Here is a 25,235-nt window from a genome sequence, read left to right as displayed (position 1 = left end):
GAAACGGACAGTGACCCGGGGCCGGGATCGAACCCGGGTCCTCGGTGCCGCGAGGCTGCAGTGCTAACCAGTGCGCCACCGTGGTGCCCTTCCTCTAACTCTTTCTGAGTAAAATTGGCAGAACCATCAGGGTAAAATTGGCAGAACCATCCGACATTTGTGATTTAAATAGCTTTTGCTGGATGGTTCTCAGCTCAGTACAATTATCCTGAAGACGGGCAGCACAGTAGAACAGTGGGTAGCACTGTTGCTTCACAGTGCCAGGGTCCCAGGTGCGATTCCTGGCTTGGGTCACTGTCTGCGGAGTCTGCATGTTCTCCCCGTGTCTGCGTGGCTTTCCTCTGGATGCTCCGATTTCCCCCCACAAGTCCCGAAAGACGTGTTGGACATTCTAAATTCTCCCTCGTGTACCAGAAGTGGCGCCGGAATGTGGCGACCAGGGGCTTTTCACAGTAACTTCATTGCACTGTTCATGTAAGCCTACTTGTGACAATAAAGATTATTATTATTAAGTTAGAACTTCAGACCAATTGTTGGATAAACCCTTATGTTGGAATGTCTTAGAGGAATTCCCCAGTGCATCATTGGTGTGTCCCCCCCCCCCCCCCATGCAACGCTGGTGAACCAGGAAGTTATGGACCATTGTGAAATATCAGCATAGCCAATATCTTCCAATTAGGAATATGTATAGCAATCTGTCTTACTCAAAGAACATAATGGATATACTTTTTGTATTTTGTTAGTGATATATAGGAATGAGACACAGTAGGTGTTTAAAAAATCAGCCTCATCTGATCTATTAATCAAATATGAGATATTCAATTAAATATTCAGAAATATGGTGCCAACTGGATGATGCATGTATATCTAGTTTTGAAATTATCCAGTTAGGTTCATGGTTCACATAAATGCTAAGGCAAATGGTTTATTAGGGTTCTTTATCCAAATACTGAAGTTGCATTTCCCATTAAAAAGGCCAGCAGTTGTACTGTAACCTCAATTAATTAATTTAACTGAAGTTGGATAAATAGCTTCTTTAAAATATGGTCATTAGTTTTGAGACAGTTAAACACTGTATACAGTGCAATACTTCCTAAGCTACTGAGGCCAAGGAAGCAAGCTACAGAAGGCAGGCATTCAAGGTTGTATTTGTGCTGCAAGGTCAGATAAGATATCCTGGTATTTAACTCAATTATCTTGGGAAAAGGGGGAAACCAGTAAAACTATTCAACGGGAGATTAAACAAGTTTGGCTCATGATAGTGAAACGTTTGCATGGACCATCAAAGAGGCTGAAAGTGAACCATCAAAATTATTTAATTATTTTATTGACCTGTCTAAATTACTGATTTCACAAACCAAAGTTTTGGAAAATGTTTCGCTGACATTTGTTGCTAACGACCTCCGCAATGTGTGTCTTAATGACAATTCCTATTCCAGGTTTCACATAACAGAAATTATACATGAATAGTTCAAAACAAAGAAAATTGGGGGTCGGTGGTGTCAAAATTAAACACGGGTGAATGGGTAGAAAATGGAAGCATGACTTCCACAGACTTCCATATTTTACTCAAGTGGAACAAGTGACTGGCAGCCGCTAGTCAAGGGGCGGTGTTCACACCGGTGAGGTTGGAAGTCTCGCATTTATCCTGCTTTGTAAGTTTCACTGTTGCCAGTTGGATTTCCCAAGCAGCAGCTGGAGAAAGGGAAGGATAACCTCAGGGAAAAGACAAGTGCCTTCACAGGAGTGCCTCCTCCTACCACCACCACCACCACCCCCTCCCCCACAGTTAAAGGTTGGTCCCTTCACCCCATAGGATCAGGCACCTGCCCACTCCATGGTTGAGGACAGTATCTACCTGGTCCACATGCTTTCTACGGAGTATACCCCACCCAACTGGAAGCCTGGCTTGTCAATTAAGATGACTTCTGGGTGGTGAACAAGTTAACGACGATAGACACAATGCTGTGGGGTTAATATTCAACAGCATGCAAAGAAACCGAGACTTCTGGGTGCACCATACGCTATGGGGCTTCCCCTGCTGAAACCCCATTAAAATGTTATAAAATCCACCCTAACCCCAGCCCATGATTTTATTGTGCAGCAAAATTATAACAAAATTCTATATTTTAATGCTCGCGGTACCCGGTTTATCACCAGTCTTCCATCATAACTTAAAGATCCAAACAACCATGGATCAGCTGAGGACCATTCCACAGCATAGACGCTATCTTCATGTTCTTCATATGTGGCTATTATGCTGTCCTGTAGTGGTTCTTTCCTGCAAAGAAAAATCAATAGATAGCTAAATTATTTTAGTACTTATTAGATGTCTTCAATACAACTTAAGCACAATTTAATGGGAAAGTCCCTTCAACCTCATCATATTTCACTACATGTTGCGTAAAGGATAACCTGGGCTACATCTACCAAGCCACAAGCACGATCAAATCAGGAAATTTATAGTTTGATGTGGTAAAAAGTGTGCACAATAAATATTCAATTTTCTCCTCAACATCCAACACAGATTCTTCAGTACTTTGTGTTCTCCGTATCCACCAGGGTCCATTTTGTGCAACATATGTCACTCACCACAGTTTCTGAATGATAGAAGTATTATTTGTACAAGTCTTTGGATCTTTAAACCACTGTCCTACTCTTTTATATAACAAAATCATGTTAAAAATGTTACATAAAATAGGCTCTTGTTGTACACACTCCTTAAATCTTGCTGTTGCAATTCTTGGTCACACTTGTGCCAAACTTCTCCAGTGGAAAGTTTGATTCTACTTTGCTCCAAAAGTTTTTTTAAAAATAGTCGCAAATTCTGACTAATAAGCAGCATTATCAGGTAAGTTTCTCAAATCTCTGTCTCCATATCCATCATCATTTTGTATTATTCTCATTTCATCCCAAGACTGGCTAAGGAGCAATAATAAAGGTGTTTTCACACTAGAGGAAAGTATATAGTGGTACCTCCCATATGGGTGTGTATTAAGACCATTGATCTCTTTGATATATACACGTGGACTTGGGTATACAGGGCATAATTTCAAAGCTTTCAGAGGATATGAAACTTGCCAAAGTAGCAAAAAGTGAAGAGGATAGTGACAGACTTCAGGAGGACATAGACTGGTGAAATGGGCAAAAATATGGCAATAAAATTTATTGCAGATATTTGTGACGTGATGCATTTTGGAAAGAAGAATAAGGAGAGACAATAAAATATTTTACAGAGTGGGCAGGAACAGAGAGATTCAGGGTTCATTTTTAAAAAAAGAGTACTCAATTATTTTTTTCCAATTAAGGGGCAATTAAGCGTGGCCAGTCTACCTAACCTGCACATAGAAAGAAACATGGAAAAAATAGAAGCAAGAAGAGGCCATTCGGCCCTTCAGGCCCACTCCACCATTCATTCTGATCATGGCTGACATCCAACTCAATTTCCTGATCCCGCTTTCCCCCATATCCTTTGATCCCCTTCACCCTAAGTGCTGTATCTAACTGCTTCTTGAAACCATAGTGTTTTGGACTCAACAACTTCCTGTGGAAATGAATTCCACAGGCACAGCACTCTCTGGGTGAAAACATTTCCTCTCACCTCTGTCCTAAATGGTCTACCGCGCATCCTCAGACTGTGACCCCTGTTCTGGACACACTCACCATCAGGAGTATCCTTCCTGCATCTACCTTGTCCAGTCCCGTTAGAATTCTACAGGTTTCTACGAGATCGCCCCTCACTTTTCTGAACTCCAGCGAATACAATCCTAATCGATTCAATCTCTACTCGTACATCAGTCCTGCCATCCCAGGAATCAGTCTGGTAAACCTACGCTGCACTCCCTCTAGAGCTGGAAAATCCTTCCTCAGATTAGGAGACCAAAACTGCACACAATACTCCAGGTGTGGCCTCACCAAGGCCCTGTATAATTGCAGCAAGACCTCCCTGTTCCTGTACTCGAATCCTCTCGTAATGCAGGCCAGCATATCATCTGCCGTCTTTACCGCCTGCTCCACCTGCATGCTTACCTTCAGTGACCAGTGTACAAGGACACCCAGGTGTTGTTGCACGTTCTCCTCCCCTAATTTATGGCCATTCAGATAATAGTCTGCCTTCTTATTTTTGCTACCAAAGTGGATAACCTCGCATTTATCAAAATTATACTGTATCTGCCATTCAATTGCACACTCACTCAACTTGCCCAAATCACACTGAAGGATCTCTGCATCCTCCTCACAGGCACCCTCCCACTCAACTTGGTGTCATCTGCGAATTTGGAGATGTGACATTTTGTAATCATTAATATATATTGTGAATAGGTGGGGTCCTAGCAGCGATCCCTGCAGTACCCCACTAGCCTGCCAATTTGAAAAAAACACGTTAATTCCTACTCTTTGTTTCCAGTCTGCCAACCAGTTTTCTATCCATCTCAAAACACTACCCCCAATCCTATACGCTTTAATTTTACACGCTAATCTTTTATGCGGGACTTTGTCAAAAGCCTTCTAAAAGTCCAAATGCACCACATCCACTGGCTCCTCTTCATCTTTTGGGTTGTGGGGGAGAGACCCATGCAGACACAGGGAGAATGTGCACACTCCACAGACAGTGACCCGGGGCCGGGATCGAACTCGTGTCCTCGGCACCGTGAGGCAGCAGTGCTAACCACTGCGCCATTGTGCCACCCCTAAGATTTAGGGTTCATGCCCAGAAATCTTTGGTTTCGTGTCAATTTGGGAAGACTGTTTAAAAAACTTATGGGGAGTAAGTTTTCGGAAGCGCCTGCCCGGCGACCTGAAATTTGTCACCCGAGGAAAATGGACATTTACATGGTTGCTGTCCCATCCGCGGCAATCCTGCGGTGGGTGAGCTGAAAAATCCAGCCCATGGGCTCCTTGTGCTTGACTAATAGAGGCATAGAGTAAAAAACAGAGGTAATGCTAAACATTTACAAAACACTGGTCAGACCCCTGCTTCCACTTCTGGGCACCATACTTTCGAAAGATAAAGATCTTGTATAGATGCAGAGATTTACCAGAAAGGTATGAGGGATAATGGACTTCAGTTACATGGGCAGGCTAGGGAAGCTGGGGTTACTCTTAAAGCAGAGAGGGTGAAGGGGGGCGGGGGGGGGGGGGGGGGGGATTTGATGGAGTTGTTCAAAATCATGAGGGGTTTTGATAGAGTAAGGAGAAACTGTTTCCAGTCACAGAAGGGCAGTAAACAGATGACATATATTTAAGCAAATTGCCAAGAGGTGGGATGAGAAGATTTTTAAAAACTCACATGATCTTGCATGTACTGCCTGAAAGGGTGGTGAAAGCTGATTCAAGAATAACTTTCAAAATGGATTGGATAAATATCGGGAGGGGAAAAAATTGTAGGACCATGGGAAAGAGTAGGGGAGTGAAAGTAATTGAATAGACCTTTCAAAGAGCCAGCGCACACAATGGACTTCTGTACTGTATTATTCTATGATTCTGTATTATTCAATAATCATCTGATGCACTATCCTTCAGATTTCTTGGTTTAAACACAACACAAGAACTCAAGAATTAGAAGCAGGAGTAGGCTTTCCTAAATGATAAATTATTTTCCCTTTCATTATTGACTGCAGCATCTTGCCATTAATAGATGTTAAACTAACTACCCTATAGTTCCCTGCCTTCTGCCTTTCTTCCTTTTTGTACAAGTCAGTCACATTAGCTGTTTTCCAATCTTCTAATACCTTCCTGGAATTTAGCAAGTTACAAAAAATGTGAACCAATGGGTCCACTATCTCTGCAGCCAATTCCATTAAAACCCTAGCGTGCAGTCCAACGGGTCATGATGATTTGTCCACCTTTAGCCCCTTGGGTTTCTCTAACACGCTATTCCTTGTGATTGAGATTTTTGTACGTTCTACCACATTATTCAAAATCAGCCCATCTAATATTTTAGGGATATTTGCAATGTCTTCCATGGTGACGACTGATGCAAAAAAATTATTTAGCATATTTGCCATTTCTGTTTGCTATTAATTCACCAGCCTCGTCCCACATTTACCTTAGTCGCCTGCTTCCCATTTATATGATGTGGAGATGCCGGCGTTGGACTGGGGTGAGCACAGTAAGAAGTCTTACAACACCAGGTTAAAGTCCAACAGGTTTGTTTCAAACACTAGCTTTCAGAGCGCTGCTCCTTCCTCAGGTGAATGAAGAGGTAGGTTCCAGAAACATATATATTTATATATTCATAGAAAATCTTGCTGTTTGTTTTTACACAGCACGCATATTTCCTCTCAAATTTCATTTGGATTGGATTGGATTGGTTTATTGTCACGTGTACCGAGGTACAGTGAAAAGTATTTTTCTGCGAGCAGCTCAACAGATAATTAAGTACATGAAAATAAAACGAAATAAAAAGAAAATACATAAAAGGGCAACACAAGGTACACAATGTAACTACATAAACACCGGCATGGGGTGAAGCTTACAGGGGTGTGTTATTCAGGTCAGCCCATAAGGTCATTTAGGAGTCAGGTAACAGTGGGGAAGAACCTGTTTTTGAGTCTGTTCGTGCGTGTTCTCAGACTTTTGTATCTCCTGCCCGATGGAAGCAGTTGGAAGAGTGAGTAAGCCGGGTGGGAGGGGTCTTTGATTATGCTGCCCGCTTACCCCAGGCAGCGGGAGGTGTAGACGGAGTCAATGGATGGAAGGCAGGTTCGTGTGATGGACTGTTCTGTGTTCACGACTCTCTGAAGTTTCTTGCGGTCCAGCCATGTAGGATGCATTCTATGGTGCATCTGTTAAAGTTGATAAGAGTTCACGTGGACATTCCAAATTTCCTTAGTTTCTTGAGGAAGTAAAGGTGCTGTTGTGCTTTCTTAGTGGTAGCGCCGATGTGGGTGGACCAGGACAGATTTTTGGTGATGTGTACCCCTAGGAATTTGAAGCTGCTAACCATCTCCACCTCGGCCCCATTGATGCTGACTGGGGTGTGTACAGTACTTTGCCAGTTTTGCTGGCATTGAGGGATAAATTGTCGTCGCTGGACCACTCCACTAGGTTCTCTATCTCCCTCCTGTATTTTGATTCATCGTTATTCGAGATCCGGCCCACTCTGATCGTATCGTCAGCAGACTTGTAGATGGAGTTGGAACCAAATTTTGCCATGCAGTCGTGTGTGTACAGGGAGTATAGTAGGGGGTTAAGTACACAGCCTTGTGGGGCCCCGGTATTGAGGATTATCACAGAATTTACAATGCAGAAGGAGCCCACTTGGCCCATCGAGTCTGCACTGGCCCTTGGAAAGAGCACCCTATCTAAGCCCAAACCTCTACCCTATCCCCACACTTTCACCCTATCCCCGTAACCCCACCTTACTTTTTTTTTGGACACTAAGGGCAATTTATCATGACCAATCCACCTACCCCTGCACGTCTTTAGACTGTGGGAGGAAACCGGAGCACCCGGAGGAAACCCACGCATACACGGGGAGAACATGTAGACTTGGCACAGACAGTGACCCAAGCCAGGAATCGAACCTGGGACCCTGGTGCTGTGAAGCCACTGTGCTAACCACTATGCAACCGTGCTATCCTAATTATTGTGGAGACGGTGTTGCTTATTCTTGTGGTCTGTTGGCCAGAAAGCAGAGGATCCCGTTGTAGAGTGAGGAACCGAGTCCTAGGTTTTGGAGCTTTGATATGAGCTTGGCTGGGATTATAGTGTAGAAGGCGGAGCTGCAGTCAATAAATCGGAGTCTGATGCAGGAGTCCTTGTTGTCAAGATGCTCTGGGGATGAGTATATGGCCAGGAAGATGGACCGGTTGCGGCGGAATGCGAACTGCAGTGGATCAAGTCGCTCTGGGAGTATGGAGTTGATGCGCTTCATGACCAACCTCTTGAAGCACTTCATTACGACTGAAGTCAGGGCCACCGAACGGTAGTCATTGAGGCACGTTGCCTGGTTCTTCTTTGGCACCAGTATGATGGTGGTCTTCTTGAAGCAGGTTGGGACCTCGGAGCGGAGTAGGGACAGGTTAAAGATGTCTGCGAATACTTCTGTCAGCTGGTCTGCACAGGCTCTGAGTGTACGACCAGGGATCTCGTGGGGAGCCGTCGCTTTCTGAGTGTTCACTTTCAGGAAGGCCAATCTGACTTCGGAAGCTGTGATGGTGTGTTATGGGCTGCTGGGGCACTCAACAGCGGATCTTTGGTTTTTTTCCTTCTAATTTGCTTTATAGTCTTTTGCTGCTGGATCCTAAAAAATTCCCAGTCCTCTGGTCTTCCACTATCCCTTGCCACTTAGTATATCCTGCTTTTCAATTTAACATTATTCTTGACCTCCTTTGTTTGTCTAAAACATTTTTATTCAACTTTTTCAATTTTATACATAACAAAACCTATAACAGCTAATAACACGCTGCCCCCCCCGAAAGTCAAACAAAAGACCCACCAACTCCGCTGCCCCCCCCACCATATTTACATGCACAAATTGTGAAAGCACGGTAGCATAGTGGTTAGCATCAATGCTTCACAGCTCCAGGGTCCCAGGTTCGGTTCCTGGCTGGGTCACTGTCTGTGCGGAGTCTGCACGTCCTCCCCGTGTCTGCGTGGGTTTCCTCCGGGTGCTCCGGTTTCCTCCCACAGTCCAAAGATGTGCGGGTTAGGTGGATTGGCCATGCTAAATTGCCCGTAGTGTCCTAAAAAGTAAGGTTAAGGGGGAGTTGTTGGGTTACGGGTATATGGTGGATATGTGAGTTTGAGTAGGGTGATCATTGCTCGGCACAACATCGAGGGCCGAAGGGCCTGTTCTGTGCTGTACTGTTCTATGTTCTATGTTCTATCACTATCCACTGCCTTTATATCATGACTCAGCACTGCTCTGAATCCGTCCTTGATTAACAATGCTACGACCACCTCCTTTCCCCTTTGGCCTGTTCTTTTTGAACATTGTATACCCTGGAATGTTGAGCACCTATTCCCGGTCACCCTGCAACCACGTTTCAGTAATAGCTAATACTCATAAGTTGCTATCTGTTCTATCAACTCATTTATCTTGCTGCAAATGCTTCATGCATTAAGATTTTTTTTACAGTTGTTTACGACTCTGGATTTGCTGTTTGTTGCATATTTTTGTTTACGTTTCCACACTATGACAGTCAAGTTCCGCCTCACTATCCTATGCCACTGCTCCTTCATATACCCCTGATTTTCTGAACCTTCCATCATTGGAACCATCCCCCTCCTAGTATGAGTCCTTGGTGCAATATTATATTCATATGATCTGTCACTATCTGTTGTTTTCTGTTGACACTCCGACTAGTCACTGAGGGGATTTCCACAATAACATCATTACGGTGTTAATGTAAGCCTACTTGTGACAATAATTTTAAAAAGAAAGAAAAAAAAACACCTGCATTCCTACCTTAACTTCCTAATTTTCCACTTAACTAAACCCTCACCCCCACTCTTTAGTTTAAAGACCTCTCTACTTCCCTAGTGATACAGTCTACAAGAACACTGGTCCCAGCATGGTTCAGATGTAGGCCATCCCAAACTACACTCCCCACTTTCCCCAGTACTGATGCCAATGTCCCATGAACCATTACTCACTTCTCCCACACCAGTCTTTGAGCCACGTATTCATCCCTCTAATTTTAAGTAGCCAGAGATTATAACCTTGGAGGTTCTGTTCTATAAATTATTGCTCAACTCCTCAATCTGCCTACACAGAACCTCCTTCCACATTCTACCTGTGTCATTGGTTCCTCTCCATCCCAGAGCTGCCCTTCATAGAGAATAATAGTGCCTACATTGTACTTCCCATGAGCATTATTACGGGAGAAGTGGTAATGTCACTGGGCATATAATCCCGAAAGCTAAACTAATGTTCTGGGGACAGAATGTCACAGAAATACCACCGAGACAGTTAGTGAAATTTAAATTCAATTAAGTTTTTTTTCTTTTTATAAATTTAGAGTACCCAATTCATTTTTTTCCAATTAAGGGGCAATTTAGCGTGGCCAATCCACCTACCCTGCACATCTTTGGGTTGTGGGGGTGAAACCCACACAAACACGGGAGAATGTGCAAACTCCACACAGACAATGACCCAGAGCTGGGATTGAACCTGGGACCTCGGCGCTGTGACGCAGCAGGGCTAACCCACTGCGCCACCGTGCTGCCCTAAATTCAATTAATAATCTGGAATTAAAAATCTAGCCTCAGCAATGGGAACCATTGTCAATTGTCATAAAACTCCATCTGGTTCATTGATGTCCTTCAGGGGAGGAAATCTGCCGTCCATACTGGGTCTGGCCGAGATGTAACTCCAGACCCACAGCAATGTGGCTGACTTTTAACTGCCCTCTGAAATGGTTGGTAAACCACTCAGTTCAGGCAATTAAGCTTGGGCAACAAATGCTGGCCTTGCCACCAATGCCTACATCCCATGAAAGAATAAATAATAATTTAATAGATTAAATAAATAACAGGAGTGTAGTGGAGGCAGATCCAATCGAGGCATTAAAGAGGGAATTAGGAGATTATTTAAAATGAAACAATCTGTAGGGTCACAAGAAGGCAGGAGAATGGCATAAGTGAAATGCTCATTCTGAGAGCTGGTACAGGCACGGTGGGCTGAATGGCCTCCTTCTGCGCTGTAACAATTGTGTGATAAATAAATTGTGTTTATCCTTCTGTATTTGATTATAGGAGGCACTGCACATGCACTGAATTCCACATTGATCTCATACACATTTAACACCATAAAAATGCTACTCTGCAAAAAGAAAGACTTGCATTTATTTTGTGCTTTTCACAACCAACAATTGTCTCATAGCGCTTTACAGTCAATGAACAATGAAGTAACTTTGAGGTGCAGTCACTGTTGCAATATAGGAAACATGAAAGCCAACTTGCACATAGCAAATTCCCACAAACAGCAATGTGATAATGTTGCAGAGTGATAATGACCAGATGAAAGTTTTTGAGACGTTGAATGAGGCATAAATATTGGATTGGAAACTGGGATAACTTCCCTGCTCTCTTCAAAGTAGTGACATGGGATCTTGTATATCCACCTGAGCAGACGGATGGGGTTTTGGTTTACCTCGTCATCCAAAAGAAAGCACCTTAATGGTACTGCACTCCCTCAGTTCTGGACTGGAGTGTTATTATTTACTTTTATGCTCAAGGTCCGGAGTGGGACTAGAACTCAAAACATTGGCCCTTAATTTCCTCAGAGTGGCAAAATCTGGCAGATTTCCACTATCGACGGATTTACCTTCGCTGGGATTCTAAAACCCGTGCCTTGCCCAACCTTCCTCACTCAGTCTGGATGAGACCAGGGGCGCGAATCTCCAGTTTTGAAACTAAGTGCTCCCGCCAGCAGAGAATCGGGACTGTGCCCCAATGACACGACGAGGGTTGCCGAGGTGGGTTTCTCATACCCTTACTATGCTAAATTATGCATAGTGTCACCACATACTTCTGGCTACCTGTTCACATCTACACAGCGCAACGTGGATACAAAATCTGACTTTTGGTTGCACTTACATGATGAGTCAAATTTTAGCCAACCAGATAAAAATATTGACATGCATACCATGAATCTCTATGTATTCTTGTCGAGGTTAGAAAATTTTGATATGACTTTTTCCTATTTTTCTGGTTTTCTGGAGGACCTGGCCTTTTTCTCACCTTAGAACTCATCCAGCCTATATTGCATCATTTTAACTCAATATATGCACTGCCATACTTTTCATTGCTCACACAGGTTGCTATATGGCAGAATGAAACCCTAAAATAGCACATCAAGTGTAGAGGAGCCATCATTTTATTCATTCATGGGCTGCGAGTATCAATGGTAAGGCCAAAATTGATTGCCCATGCCCAGTTGTCCTCGAGATGGTGGTGGTGAGCCACCTTCTTAAATGCATCTAAGTAGGCCATTTCAAAGATAAGTTAAAGGTCTAAGAGATATTGGTCATGATGGTTCTATAGAACCATAGAATTTACAGTGCTGAAAGAGGCCATTCGGCCCATCGAGTCTGCACCGGCACTTGGAAAGAGCACCCTACCCAAGCCCTCACCTCCACCCTATCCCCATAACCCCACTTAACCTTTTTGGACACTAAGGGCTATTTAGCATGGCCAATCCACCTAACCCACACATCTCTGGACTGTGGGAGGAAACCGGAGCACCCGGAGGTAACCCACGCACACACAGGAAGAACGTGCAAACTCCGCACAAACAGTGACCCAAGCCGGGAATCGAACCTGGGGCCCTGGAGCTGTGAAGCAACTGTACTAACCACTATGCTATCGTGCTGCCCCATCGGCCGAGGTACGGGAGCAAGTAGAGAAGTTGAAGGGAGTGAAGGAAGCTCTCTGTCACAGCACAGTGACCAGTTCAACCCAATGGATGAGGAGCGGCGGAGGGTGATGGAGGCCAACAAAGGACTCCGTCAAGTTGGAGTACTTGGAGAACAGGTCGAAGCGGCAGTATTAATGAATTGTGGGCTTGCCTGAGGGAGTGGAAGGCCCGAGGCTGACTGAGTATTTCGTGAAGGTATTGGCGGAGTTGTCAATAATGAATATTAAAACAAAGGTATTCTTGTTGTGTCAAGCCAATGAATATTTCAGCATTGGTTTAGAGTCAGAACAAGTTCCAATCCAGACACTGAACATAATCTAAGATGACATTGCAGTGGAGTACTGACTTGAGTGCCATAATGGCTTTCAGATGAGACATTATGCCAAAGCCCTATCTTCCTGCTATGTGGAAGTAAAAGATCCCTTGGCACTATTCAAAACGCAGGAGAGTTGTCGCAATATTCTGACCAATGTTTATCCCTTAGAGAACAACAATAAAACAGTTGGATCTTGTCATTCATTTCATCGCTAAAACAAGACCGTGTCGACACCACAGCAGTGAGCACACTTGAAATGTATTGCGTTTGGGACACTCCATGGACATGAAAGCGGCTAGTTAAATGGAAGTTCTTTCCACCTTTTTGGTGGATTGTTGCAGTTAATAATATTATTTTTAAAGTTTTTAATAAACTTTAAAATATTACTTCAAAATTATAATACCAAAAAGCAATTTCAAACAATTAGAAATAAATAACATTACTGGAAATACGTTTTAGTAACAGCACTAAAAATGAAAGACTATTTTAATGTTTTTTAATTTGGATTGATTTTAAAAAGGCAATGACAATAGTTATTCAAAGGTACTGTAAACGAAAATGGGAAAGGAGAATGTAGTTTGGAAGAAAATAAACAGAATAAAGGAAACATGTAGAAAATAGGTAAAGTAACATACAAGTGGAAATGTCAGATCGCTTTTAAAAGCTTGAAGCTAGCAGGCACAGAAGAGGTTAGAAGTTCAAGAAAAACAACAGGCATGAGAAAGGATCATTTAGAAAACCATGAGTGTTTGAGATAGACAGGATATAGCTTTATTTTCGGAAGGTTACGACTTCTGAAAAGAAAAAGCAACGTTGAGTAAAAGGGAACCAGTGGTTAAGGAGACATGGCAAGTTTGAGCACGGTGCTACAAGAATTGGAAGCTAGCACGTACGATGTGTTAGAAAACTGCTAGTATTTTAAGTGGACAGGATATAGCCGTAGATTAGTTTACGAAGCATAACAGTCGTAAAATCCTCTGAGAAAAAGGGAACAAATGGGGTTTTGCAAATGTGGTAATCTTGAACAGGACGTGTATATTTTGGGAAAGAGGAGACAGGTGGTTTTAAAATGTTTAGCAGCCTTGAGCCAGGTACAGGACAGCAAGGTTTTTTGAAATGTGACATATCTATAAGGGAAATTATGAGACAATGCTTTGTGGTTGAAATGTGCTGGAGAGGCGAATTTAAGAGTATAAAAGTCTCGAATCGCCAGCAGCAAAGTACCAACTCAGAGAACTGACAACCTTAGAGTATTCGGTTCAAGTTTATTCTTAGATCCGATTCGAGTCAGCTCATCGGTCCTTGGGAAACAGAAGAAGCTGGAAGACCAAAGAATAAGAACAGCCACAAGCCATCAAGGCAACAGAAGAATCGTTAAAGAGAGCTCTTGAAGTCTGATCAACTAAATGAGATCTTTAAATGCAAAGTAATTTGTTAGGATTTGGTAAAGGCAAACAAAAACAAGTTTTATTTTAACTCTAAACTTGAAACGTGGTTTATTTCAAATCTAAACCTGAAACAGTGGTTTATTTTAAATCGGAACCTGAAATAGCGTTTTACCCAAAAGACTCACCTATATATTCTCAACAGCTCCAGACCCTTAAGGGACATTGAGTGGTAAGTGAGTTAAAATTCTTCCTTGCAGATTTGGGATCCTATAATAACTTGAAATATAGTTTGAAATAGATTAGTTCCCATCTGGTATCAACAAGGGAGTCTAAGGGATAGAAGACCTTAGAGTAGCCAACTAGTTAAATCAGAGGATATAATAATTCAGAAAGGATTAATATCTTTATTCTTAACGAAAGTTGAGCACAGGAATATAGTACTCAACAGATATGAATAACTGGTGTAAGAGTCATTACATTTTAAGTGTTTGTTTACTGGGGGTAATTTATATTCCCCCACCCCTGGCATGAAGTGTGTGTCCACAGTAGCAGAGACAGAGCTGGAGAGGACAGTCGCCCCAATTTTCCAGTTCGAACGTATTCACTAGATAAGTTCCACATTGAGGGTGGAGCTGGTAAAGTTATTCAATTGTTTTAAAAACAGGTTTTCTGTTTTCTCCAAACTCTGACAGAAAACATTATAATTCAAGCACACAGACGTGCATGCCAATTGAATTTAAAAATAAATTCCTCCAACTTCTATATTAAAGTAACAGACATAATGACAGTTTCTTCAAAGATATTTCATAGGTCCACATGAAATGAACGTATGGCGGACTCTGAATTTTTCAAACTTAGCGTAGGTATTTGAAGTAGGGTACTGCAGCTTAAAAATTGTACTTATAATTTGCTTTGAACAGTAGACCAATAACAGTGATGATACACAGGTTGTACATTATAGCTCATTAGTATTCAATGCTCAGCCTTCATTGCCCTGAGGGCATTAATAGTTAAATGAGAAAATGGGGAAGGAGGAAGGTTTCCTCTGGGTTTTCAGTCCTGTCCCAGGGCCACCAGGTTAGTATGTCCAAATACTAATAGATCATTGATGTGGACCAGTCCGTTAACACTGCTACAGAATATCTCACATTGTCCGTTAATTGCTGGCGTTTATAAAATTAATAGCTAATAATTCTAACAAACAATTAATCTAAAAAAGAATGTGACATACTTTTCTTCATTGTGATTGTCTTCTTGGTCACTTAAATCATCATCATCCACTAAGTGGCCGAAGGGCTCGGACGAAATAGAAACCATGTTGGAAAGAATGACTCTGCTGTCACTGCTGGCAGTCAACACCAATTGATCATGTGAATGATTGTATCGGACACTCCATATCCTGCATGCAAAAACAGTACAACATTTTCAGTCCACAAATAAAGTTCAAAGGACTGCCACTGAATACTGAGTAACAAAAAGGAAAGAGTTTGTGTAGCATCTGAGTGCCAGTTTGTACTGTTCCATAATTACAAATTAATTTTTTTGCTCAAAGTTAGTTATTATGGCAAGAAATTGTTCTGTGAGATTTGGCTAGAGTGTCTGAAGAGATCAGTTTGAGGGTTGCTCCAAATTGGCCGTGGGTCTTATCACCATAATTCTTGTAAGCAGTGGAGGACAATTGGGCAGCTCACGATGTTGACCCTTGGTAAAATCTGCTGGCTCAGGTTTGGGCCTCCTTCTACACTGTAAATTCTACAATTCTATGAGCTAGCACAGCTTCTGGAAGGCAGAGGCAGGTTGGCAGCGATCGCACGACTAATGTAGGGTGAGCAGTACTGCAGCTCTTCCCATCTCTACATTGAGCAAGTTAAAAAAAATGACTTGTGTGGGTGACCAGCAGCCTAATTTCTGCTAAATTTGGAAGTGGGATCCTAATACATGTATTTTAGGCAGACCTTTTACCTCTCCCTCCTCACTGTACAAGACACCAAATACTCCTTTCAAGGTAAGAAAGTCTAAGAATACTGAAGGAGGCTAGAGAGGAAATTGCTAGAATACGGAAGGAGGCGAGAGGGGAAATTGCTGGGGCCTTGACAGAAATCTTTGGATCCTCACCGTCTTCAGGTGATGTCCCGGAGGACTGGAGAATAGCCAATGTTGTTCCTTTGTTTAAGAAGGGTAGCAAGGATAATCCAGGGAACTACAGGCCGGTGAGCCTTACGTCAGTGGTAGGGAAATTACTGGAGAGAATTCTTTGAGACAGGATCTACTCCCATTTGGAAACAAATGGATGCCTTTGCGAGAGGCAGCACGGTTTTGTGAAGGGAAGGCTGTGTCTCACTAACTTGATAAGAGTTTTTTTGAGGAGGTCACAAAGATGATTGATGCAGGTAGGGCAGTGGATGTTGTCTATATGGACTTCAGTAAGGCCTTTGACAAAGTCCCTCAAGGCAGACTGGTACAGAAGGTGAAGTCACACGGGATCAGGGGTGAGCTGGCAAGATAGATACAAAACTGGCTAGGTCATAGAAGGCAGAGAGTAGCAGTGGAAGAGTGCTTTTCTGATTGGAGGGCTGTGACTAATGGTGTTCTGCAGGGATCAGTGCTGGGACCTTAGCTGTTCGTAGTATATATAAATGATTTGGAGGAAAACGTAACTGGTCTGATTAGTAAGTTTGCAGATGACACAAAGGTTGGTGGAATTGTGGACAGCAATGAGGACTGTCAGAAGATACAGCAGGATTTAGATCGTTTGGAGACTTGGGCGGAGAGATGGTAGATGGAGTTTAATCCCGAAAAATGTGAGATAATGCATTTTGGAAGGTCTAATGCAGGTAGGGATATACAGTGAATTGTAGAACCCTCAAGAGTATTGACCGTCAGAGAGATCTAGGTGTACAGGTCCACAGGTCACTGAAAGGGGCAACACAGGTGGAGAAGGTAATCAAGAAGGCATATGGCATGCTTGCCTTCATTGGCTGGGGCATTGAGCAAAAAAATTGGCAAGTCATGTTGCAGCTGTATAAAACCTTAGTCAGGCCACACTTGAGTATAGTGTTCAATTCTGGTCGCCACACTACCAGAAGGATGTGGAGGCTTTAGAGAGGGTGCAGAAGAGATTTACCAGGATGTTGTCTGGTATGGAGGGCATTGGCTATTAGGAGAGTTTGAATAAACTCGGTTTGTTCTCACTAGAACAACGGAGCTTGAGGGGCGACCTGATACAGGTCTACAAAATTATGAGGGGCAGAGACAGAGTGGATATTCAGAAGCTTTTTCCCAGGGTAGAGGAGTCAATTACTGGGGGGGGCATAGGTTCAAGGTGCGAGGGGCAAGGTTTAGAGGAGATGGACGAGGCAAGTCTTTTTACACAGAGGGTAGTGAGTGCCTGGAACTCGCTGCCAGAGAAGGTGATGGAAGCAGAGACGACAGTGACGTTTAAGGGGCATCTTGATAAATACATGAATAGGATGGGAATAGAGGGATACGGACCCTGGAAGTGCAGAAGATTTTAGTTTCGACAGGCAGCATGGTCGGCACAGGCGTGGAGGGCCGAAGGGCCTGTTCCTGTGCTGTACTTTTCTATGTTCTTTAGCAACCTTTCACTTGCACTTCCTTCAATTTGGTCTATTGTATTCACTGCTCCCAATGCGGTTTCTACGTTGGGGAGACTAACCGTATACTGGGATGACCTCTTTACGGAACACCTTCTCTCCAAAAGCATGACTCCAATCTTCTATTCCATGCCATTTCAACTCAGCATCTTGCTCTCATGCCCATGTGTCTACTGTTCTTGGCCTGCTGCAAAGCTCCAGTGATGTTTGGCAGAAGCTGGAGGTGCATCTTCCAGTTGAGCACATTGCAACCCTCGACATTTAACGTTGAGGTCGGCAACTTTAGATTTTGACCTTTCTCCTCAATCTTAAACCCCTTTTCATTTAAAATATCCCATACATGTATTGCCTCAATGCAAATTCCCCTCCTCCCCTTTCACACCGGACTGTCTTTTGTTGTTAAAGTTAAGACATTTTGTTGCATTTTCTACAGTTCCAACACATTCTCCCTCCCTCAGTTCTGATGAAGAGTCAAATGACCCGAAATATTAACTCTGTTTTTCTCCTAATAGATGCTGGCAGACCTGCTGTGTTTTTCCGGTGTCTTCTATTCTTGACTCTCAATCTGAACATAGAACATACAGTGCAGAAGGAAGCCATTCGGCCCCTCGAGTCTACACCGACCCACTTAAGCCCTCACTTCAACCCTATCCCCTTAACCAATAACCCCTCCTAACCTTTTTGGACACTAAGGGCAATTTAGCATGGCCAATCCAGCTAACCTGCACGTCTTTGGACTGTGGGAAAAAACCGGAGCACCCGGAGGAAACCCACGCAGACACGGGGAGAACGTACAGACTCCGCACAAACAGTGACCCAGCAGGGAATCGAACGTGGGACCCTGGTGCTGTGAAGCCACAGTGCTAACCACTATGCCCCTGTGCTGCTCCATCTGTATGAGATAATACCTTGCCTTCACTCATTTAGCACCCAGCAGACTCAATTGCTCTCCCTATATCTTTCCATATCATTAAAAGTTTTGCCTGTGTAAGTAATATTTTATTATGTTGCTTTTTGGTCCATGCTAACAATGTAATGCAACAGAAAAATCACCCTCACAAATCCTGCAAGAGCTTACAAGGCAGTTATTTTAAAAAAAAAAACCTCTGTTCAAACTTTCCATTATTAATTTTCATTTATTTTTCAGTACCACATATCCCATTTCATTGCTCATCTGTCACCGGGACCTGGTGTGCGGTTTCCAATGTTTATCTAAGTCCTATTTTAACTAAAATGTGACAACTATTCGCCCATTACTCTAATACAGCAAGTTTATTGAAGCAATATATCAAATGATTGAGACACAATGAAGATGTATAGTCTCTCTGATAGAATTTTAAAGTATTCATCGTATTACAATTTTATCTGATGCAAGTCGCTTTCTTCTTCCTCCCCTTCCAAAATAAACCTCATTTTCGCTGAAATTTCTTTAGTTGTTCGCCCAATATCAAACTGGTTGATTTCCAATGGCATGAGCATATGGTCGAAGAACATGGGGCGGGGTTCTCCAACCCGGCTCGCCCGGGGCCGGCGTCAATCCCGCCCCCGCCGTGTCCCGAATTCTCCGCCACCCGAGATTCGGCGGGGGCGGGAATCGCGCCGCGCAGGTTGGGGGCCCCCCGTGGCGATTTTCCGGCCCAATGGGCCGAAGTCCCATCGCTGACAAGCCTCTCCCGCCGGCGTGGATTAAACCACCTACCTTACCGGTGGGATTGGCAGCGCAGGCGGGCACAGGGGTCCTGGGGGGGGGGGGGGGGGGTTGCAGGGCGATCTGACCCCGGGGGGTGCCCCCACGGTGGCCTAGCCCGCGATCGGGGCCCACCGATCGGCGGGCGCGCCTGTGCCGTGGGAGCACTCTTTTTCTTCCCCCTTCGCAGAGGCAGAAGAGACCCCCTCCCCTGCGCATGCACCGGGATGACGTCAGCAGCCGCTGACACTCCGGCGCATGCGCGGACTTACGCCAGCCGACGAAGTCCTTTCGGCCATGGCTGGCGTGGCGCCAAAGGCCGTTCACGCCAGCCGGCGGAGCGGGAACCACTCCGGCGCGGGCCTAGCCCCTCAATGTGAGGGCTTGGCCCCTAAAGGTGCGGTGACTTCCGCACCTTTGGGGCGGCCCGACACCGGAGTGGTTCACGCCAGGACCCCCCGTCCCGCCGGGTAGGGGAGAATCCCGGCCATGGTCTCTATGTCTTGATAGTTTCAGATGCTTTGTCTCCCTCATGCTTGTTTTATTCCTCCTGTTCTGAATCTATTTCTTGCTTTTTTTTTCTGCCACCTTAACTTCCTGAACTTTTCTCGTTACCTTCATCGCTACCCTTCTACTTCTCTCCCTTTAGTTAGAAGGTATGGCTTTAACTGGTGGGTAAGAATACCATGAATGTCTGCATTTTAGGTAATTAATTAAGAGACAATGTGGCCCCCAATTCTTTCTCTTCAGGCTGCTACCATGATTGGTAGTAGGAAAACAGGACCATGCATTCAAGCAATAGAGGCGTTCTGTCTCTCACACAAATAAATAACGTGGTGTATGAATTTCAGTGCCAGTGTGATGCTAGGTATGTAGGCTGTATGTCCCAAAGACATGTGGATCGTATCAAACAGCATGTCCCTCCTGCTGTTCACAACAGGCAAGGTACAGACCATACCCAACCAGCCTCTGCTTGCAAAACTCAAAACACATTAGATGTGACTCTGCAATTGGATATTTGCTAAATAATCCTCAGTTTGCTACAAATTACACTGACGACAAATTTAAGATTGTCAGTTGGACTCGCTGCCTTTGCCTATACTGGAAATTTCATATATTAATACACAGGGTCCTGTTCTTTACAGACATAAATAACATGTACACACTTTGCACCTGTTTTGGTTAAACAAAATAAGTGATAGCCATACGCTGGTTCATTCCTCAGTTCATAAGTTCATAAGATATAGGAGCAGAATTAGGCCATTCGGCCCATCGAGTCCGCTCCGCCATTCTATCATGGCTGATATGTTCCTCATTTGCTACCTACAATGTTACAGACCAAGAGCTGAATTGCAAAATCAGCCAGAGCATCTCACTCCTGGAACACATGACCTCGGAGCGGGAGTCGGCAATTTAACCTCCCGAGCCTAAACACCCTCAATGTGATCATGGCTGATCCCATCCTGGCCTCAACTACACTGTGCTGCCCATTCTCCATAACCCTTCAACCCATTACCAATTAAAAATCTGTCTAACTCTTCCTTAAATTTACTCAGTGTCCCTGCATTCACCTCATTCTGGGATAGCGAATTCCATAGATTCACAACCCTTTGGGAGAAGTAGTTGTTCCTCAAATCTGTTTTAAATTTGCAACCTTTTTGTCTAAGATTATGACCTCTCGTTTTAGAATGCCCCACAAGAGGAAGCATTAGTTCCACGTCTACTTTATCCATACCTTTTAGCATCTTGTGTATCTCAATTAGATCTCCCCTCATTCTTCTAAACTCGAGAAAGTATAGTCTTAAACTGTTCAAACTCTCCTCATATGACAAACGTCTCATCTCTGGAATCAATCTAGTGAACCTCCTCTGATCTTCCTCCAAAGCCACTCCATCATTCCTCAAACAAGGCGACCAAAACTGTGCACAACACTCCAGGTGCAGTCTTACCAATGCCTTGTATAGTTGCAACAACACTTCCTTACCTTTATACTCAATTCCTTTTGCTATAAATGCCAACATTCCATTTGCTTTCCTTATTATCTGCTGCACCTCGTTTTCTGCGATTCATGCACGAGGACACCCTGAATCAGAGCACCCCAAAGTCTCTCCCCTTTTAGATAATAAGTTGCCTTTACATTTTTTCGACCAAAATACATGACCTCACACTTATCCACATTAAACTCCATCTGCCACATTTGGCCCACTCTCCTAACCTATCTATATCCATTTGTAAAGTTCTTATTTCCTCAGTGCAACACTTACTGTCCCACCTATTTTTGTGCCATCTGCAGATTTGGCTATAGAACCTTCCATCCCTATATCCAAGGCATTAATATAGATTGTAAATTGATGGGCCCAAGGACTGAACCCTCACTAGTTACATCTTGCCATCCAGAAACAGATCCATTTATCCTGATGCTATGTCTACTGTCTGTCAGCCAGTCTTCGCTCCAAGCTAATAAGTCACCCCTAATCCCACGTGATCTCACCTTGTGAATCAATCTTCTGTGCGACACCTTATCAAACGCCTTCTGGAAGTCCAGATATACTACATCTACAGGATCCCTATTATCCACTTTGCTTGTTACAGCTTCAAAGAACTCAAGCAAATTAGTCAAACATGATTTGCCCTTCATAAAACCATGCTGACTCTGATGGATAGCGCTCTGGCTTTCCAAATGTCCTGACAATTGATACCAACAATTTTCCAACAACAGACGTTCAACAAACTGGTCTATAATTTCCCACATTCTGCATCCCTCCTTTTTTGAATAAACGTCCTTTTTTTGAATAACGTCCTTATGTTACGTGAGCATTTTTCCAATCCGCTGGTGCCTTTCCCTGCCCATGGAATTTGGAATATCATAACCAATGGATCCACTATCTCTGCTGCCACCTTATTTAACACCCTAGGATGTAGGTCATCAGGCCCTGGGGAACTGTCTGCCCTTAATCTCAAGAGTTTGTTGAGTACCGTTTCCCTATTGATGCTGATTGTTCCAAGTTCCACCGTTTCTATTCCTCTGAATTACCCGTTCCTATAGGAATGGTACTAGTGCACTCCACCATGAAAACTGAGGCAAAGTATTGATTTAGCACCTCTGCTCTTTCTGTGTTCCCCACTAGTAACTCACTAGTTTCATCTTCCAAGGGGCCAACATTCACCTTAGCAACTCTCTTCCCTTTTATGTACCTGTAGAAGCTTTTCCTATCCTTTTTGATATTCTGTGCTAGTTTTGTTTGTAATTTACCTTAGCTTTTTAAATTACTTTTTAGTATACCTTTGTTTATGTTTGAAAGTTTCCCACTCTTCCAGTCTGCCACTGGCCTTTGCAACATGATATAACTTAAGCTTTTGTCTTAATAATGTTCTTTATCTCCTTGTTTAGCCATGGATGTTTTATTCCTCTCTTCCCATCTTTCTTTCTCACTGGGATATATTTTAGTTGTGAGGAATGGAGTATCTCCTTAAACAACTGCCACTGTTCATCAGCTGTCCGATTTTCTCACCTTCCTCCCCACTCTATCCGGCCAAATCTGACCTCAAGCCTATGTAATTTCTTTATTTAATTCCAGAACACTAGTTTCTCACCCCCAAACTGAATCTTGAATTCTACCATTCTATGGTCACTACTCCCTAGTGGATCCTTAACTATGAGGTCGTTAATCAATCCCTCCCATTACAAAATACAAATTGAGTGTAACCTCTTCCCTGGCTAGTTCTCCAACAAAATGTTCCAGGAAACAATCACTAATGCATTCAATGAACTCTGCCTCCAGGCTACTCTTGGAATTTGATTCCTCCAGTCTATGTACATATTAAAATCACCCATTATTATTGCCGTACCTTTCTTGCAAGCCCCCAGTATTTCCTGGTGTTATACTGTGCTCCATGTAGAACTACTGTTTGGGGACCTATAGATTACTCAGGGCAATGCTTTGACCAGAGTTACGATACCGCATTTAAAATTTGAAACAATGCTTGACAGTTAACTGTCATTCACCATTAACTGGTGCATTCTCATGGCACCGCCTCTACTACAGTCCACTTGCTCACTAATCAGTACTCTCTTTGCATATAGTGTAAAGTTGTTTCCCCTGATATTGGTAATCTTGCAAAGTGCCCTCATTAGTGCCAAAAAGCTTCAACAAAATGTCTTTCGTCAGCAATTCTCAAATTCTGTACTACAAAATGAATACTTACATTATCCTTAACCCTTCATCCACTAAAGCCCCATTCATCAAAAGGATGGATGTCAAAAGACTGGAAGCACCCCTCATCCTCAATTAGGCTCTCAATCCTGTCCCAACCCCGGGTCCCCAGCGCATCTTTTGAGCCCCTTCCAGAGATTGGAACTTTGGGCCCCGTGTAATTTTTTCTTTCTCCATCAAGGATAATATCTCCAGGTATTATTAGCAGTTTATTAATACTTCCCCAATCCCTCTACCCCCTTCCCAAGAATAAACATTCAATACATTGGAAAACATAATGTGACTTGGAACTTAAAAATGGTACAGAAAACTTAATTAACTCAGCCTTTTACTTGTCTAAACCTTGTATGAACCAAGTGCTGATATATTTTATTGTGCATCCAAAGGGAAGCCAAATACAGTATATGTTGAATAGCCTTCTAAGAAGCTCTTTTTAATGTAAGCTTGACATTAAATATCAAACTACATCAAATGGTGTAATTCTGCAATCCAGTGCTCCCAGCAGGGATCGTTGATTGCAGTGATTGCATCTCTGGAATTAATAGATGGAAAATGATGAGCTTCATCCTGGTGATTCTCTCCCTCCAAATGTGATTCTCTGCTGAAAGCATGAAGTCACCCTGTAGTACATGTTTCAACATGCAGGTTTTTATGCAATACGCGAAATAAGATATTTTATTAATTTTAGTCAACAAATCATGTTTTAACAATAAAGTATGATTGTTCACAAATGTGGGTTTAGTGCTGTAATTATTCCTAAGAAATAGCTTACACAGTCAAATCTAACCCTGCCATCGTCCAATGTGTAAAGAGAGACAAGCACACAGGGGCTGGTTTAGCTCACTCGGCTAAATCTCTGGCTTTTAAAGCACACCAAGCAGGCCAGCAGCACGGTTCGATTCCCGTACCAGCCTCCCCGGACAGGCGCCGGAATGTGGCGACTAGGGGCTTTTCACAGTAACTTCATTGAAGCCTACTCGTGACAATAAGCGATTTTCATTTTCATTTCATATATGCGCAATCATGTTTACAAGACAGCAATTGTGAATGGACACTCAGGCTCACTGTTGGTCAATGTTAGCTCACAGATGCTAAGTTCAATGCAGCAGATCTATCACTAAGTTCAGCTGAAACCAGAAATCAAACATGGAATATCCCTGCGCTGTGTAGTTCAGTAGACCAGAATAAGCCCATTTTAGTAGTGAAGTATCAAAGAGAGCTCACTCTTTTGTGATAATATATCTCTATGTGTACTGTAAAGGAATGGCTAAATCCTTGTCTGTTTCGAGTTTCTCTTTTTAATCCCTGCCCCTGTAACATTGTAGATTTTGTTTTAAACTGCAGACTTGGGTCAAACTGGTGTACTGGCCCAAGCTTCCCCCTTGATGCTCTGTGGTATAGCCCATGATATCATTTTGACAGATGATGCTAGCAACCAATCAACTCCAGATCCTTGATGCGGATTGGTATTTTAAAATCTGGAATGCCCTGCTGGGTGACTGGGTGTGTTGGTTTCAGTTTTGTTTTGGGACAGAGCTGAAGCTCCCTGAAGGGGTGGATCTCTCTGAAAACCCGCAGTTGGATGCTGTGTTTTCTCCTCAGCTGAGCTGGCAGGCATACTCTGTGAGACTGTTTCTACAAGTTAGGGTTTT

The 25,235-nt window shown here is 43.3% G+C and overlaps 1 protein-coding gene across 5 annotated transcripts in view; it reads right to left on the bottom strand.

The window, feature by feature from the left end:
• Window positions 1-1,298: 1,298 nt before the first annotated feature.
• The window catches only part of eipr1 (EARP complex and GARP complex interacting protein 1), a 112,314-nt gene continuing 88,377 nt past the window's right edge, over window positions 1,299-25,235 (bottom strand). For all 5 annotated transcript variants that reach the window (XM_038800331.1, XM_038800334.1, XM_038800335.1 and 2 more), the window contains 2 exons: window positions 15,300-15,467; window positions 1,299-2,281 (listed from right to left, as the gene is read on the bottom strand). In XM_038800331.1, coding sequence (XP_038656259.1) covers window positions 2,110-2,281; window positions 15,300-15,467 — 340 coding nt within the window. In that variant the 3' untranslated portion in view covers window positions 1,299-2,109. The remainder of the gene's footprint in view (window positions 2,282-15,299; window positions 15,468-25,235) is intronic.

Source organism: Scyliorhinus canicula, chromosome 6 (assembly GCF_902713615.1).
Source record: "Scyliorhinus canicula chromosome 6, sScyCan1.1, whole genome shotgun sequence".
Taxonomy (NCBI): domain Eukaryota; kingdom Metazoa; phylum Chordata; class Chondrichthyes; order Carcharhiniformes; family Scyliorhinidae; genus Scyliorhinus; species Scyliorhinus canicula.
This window is presented reverse-complemented; position numbering and strand designations above follow the sequence as displayed.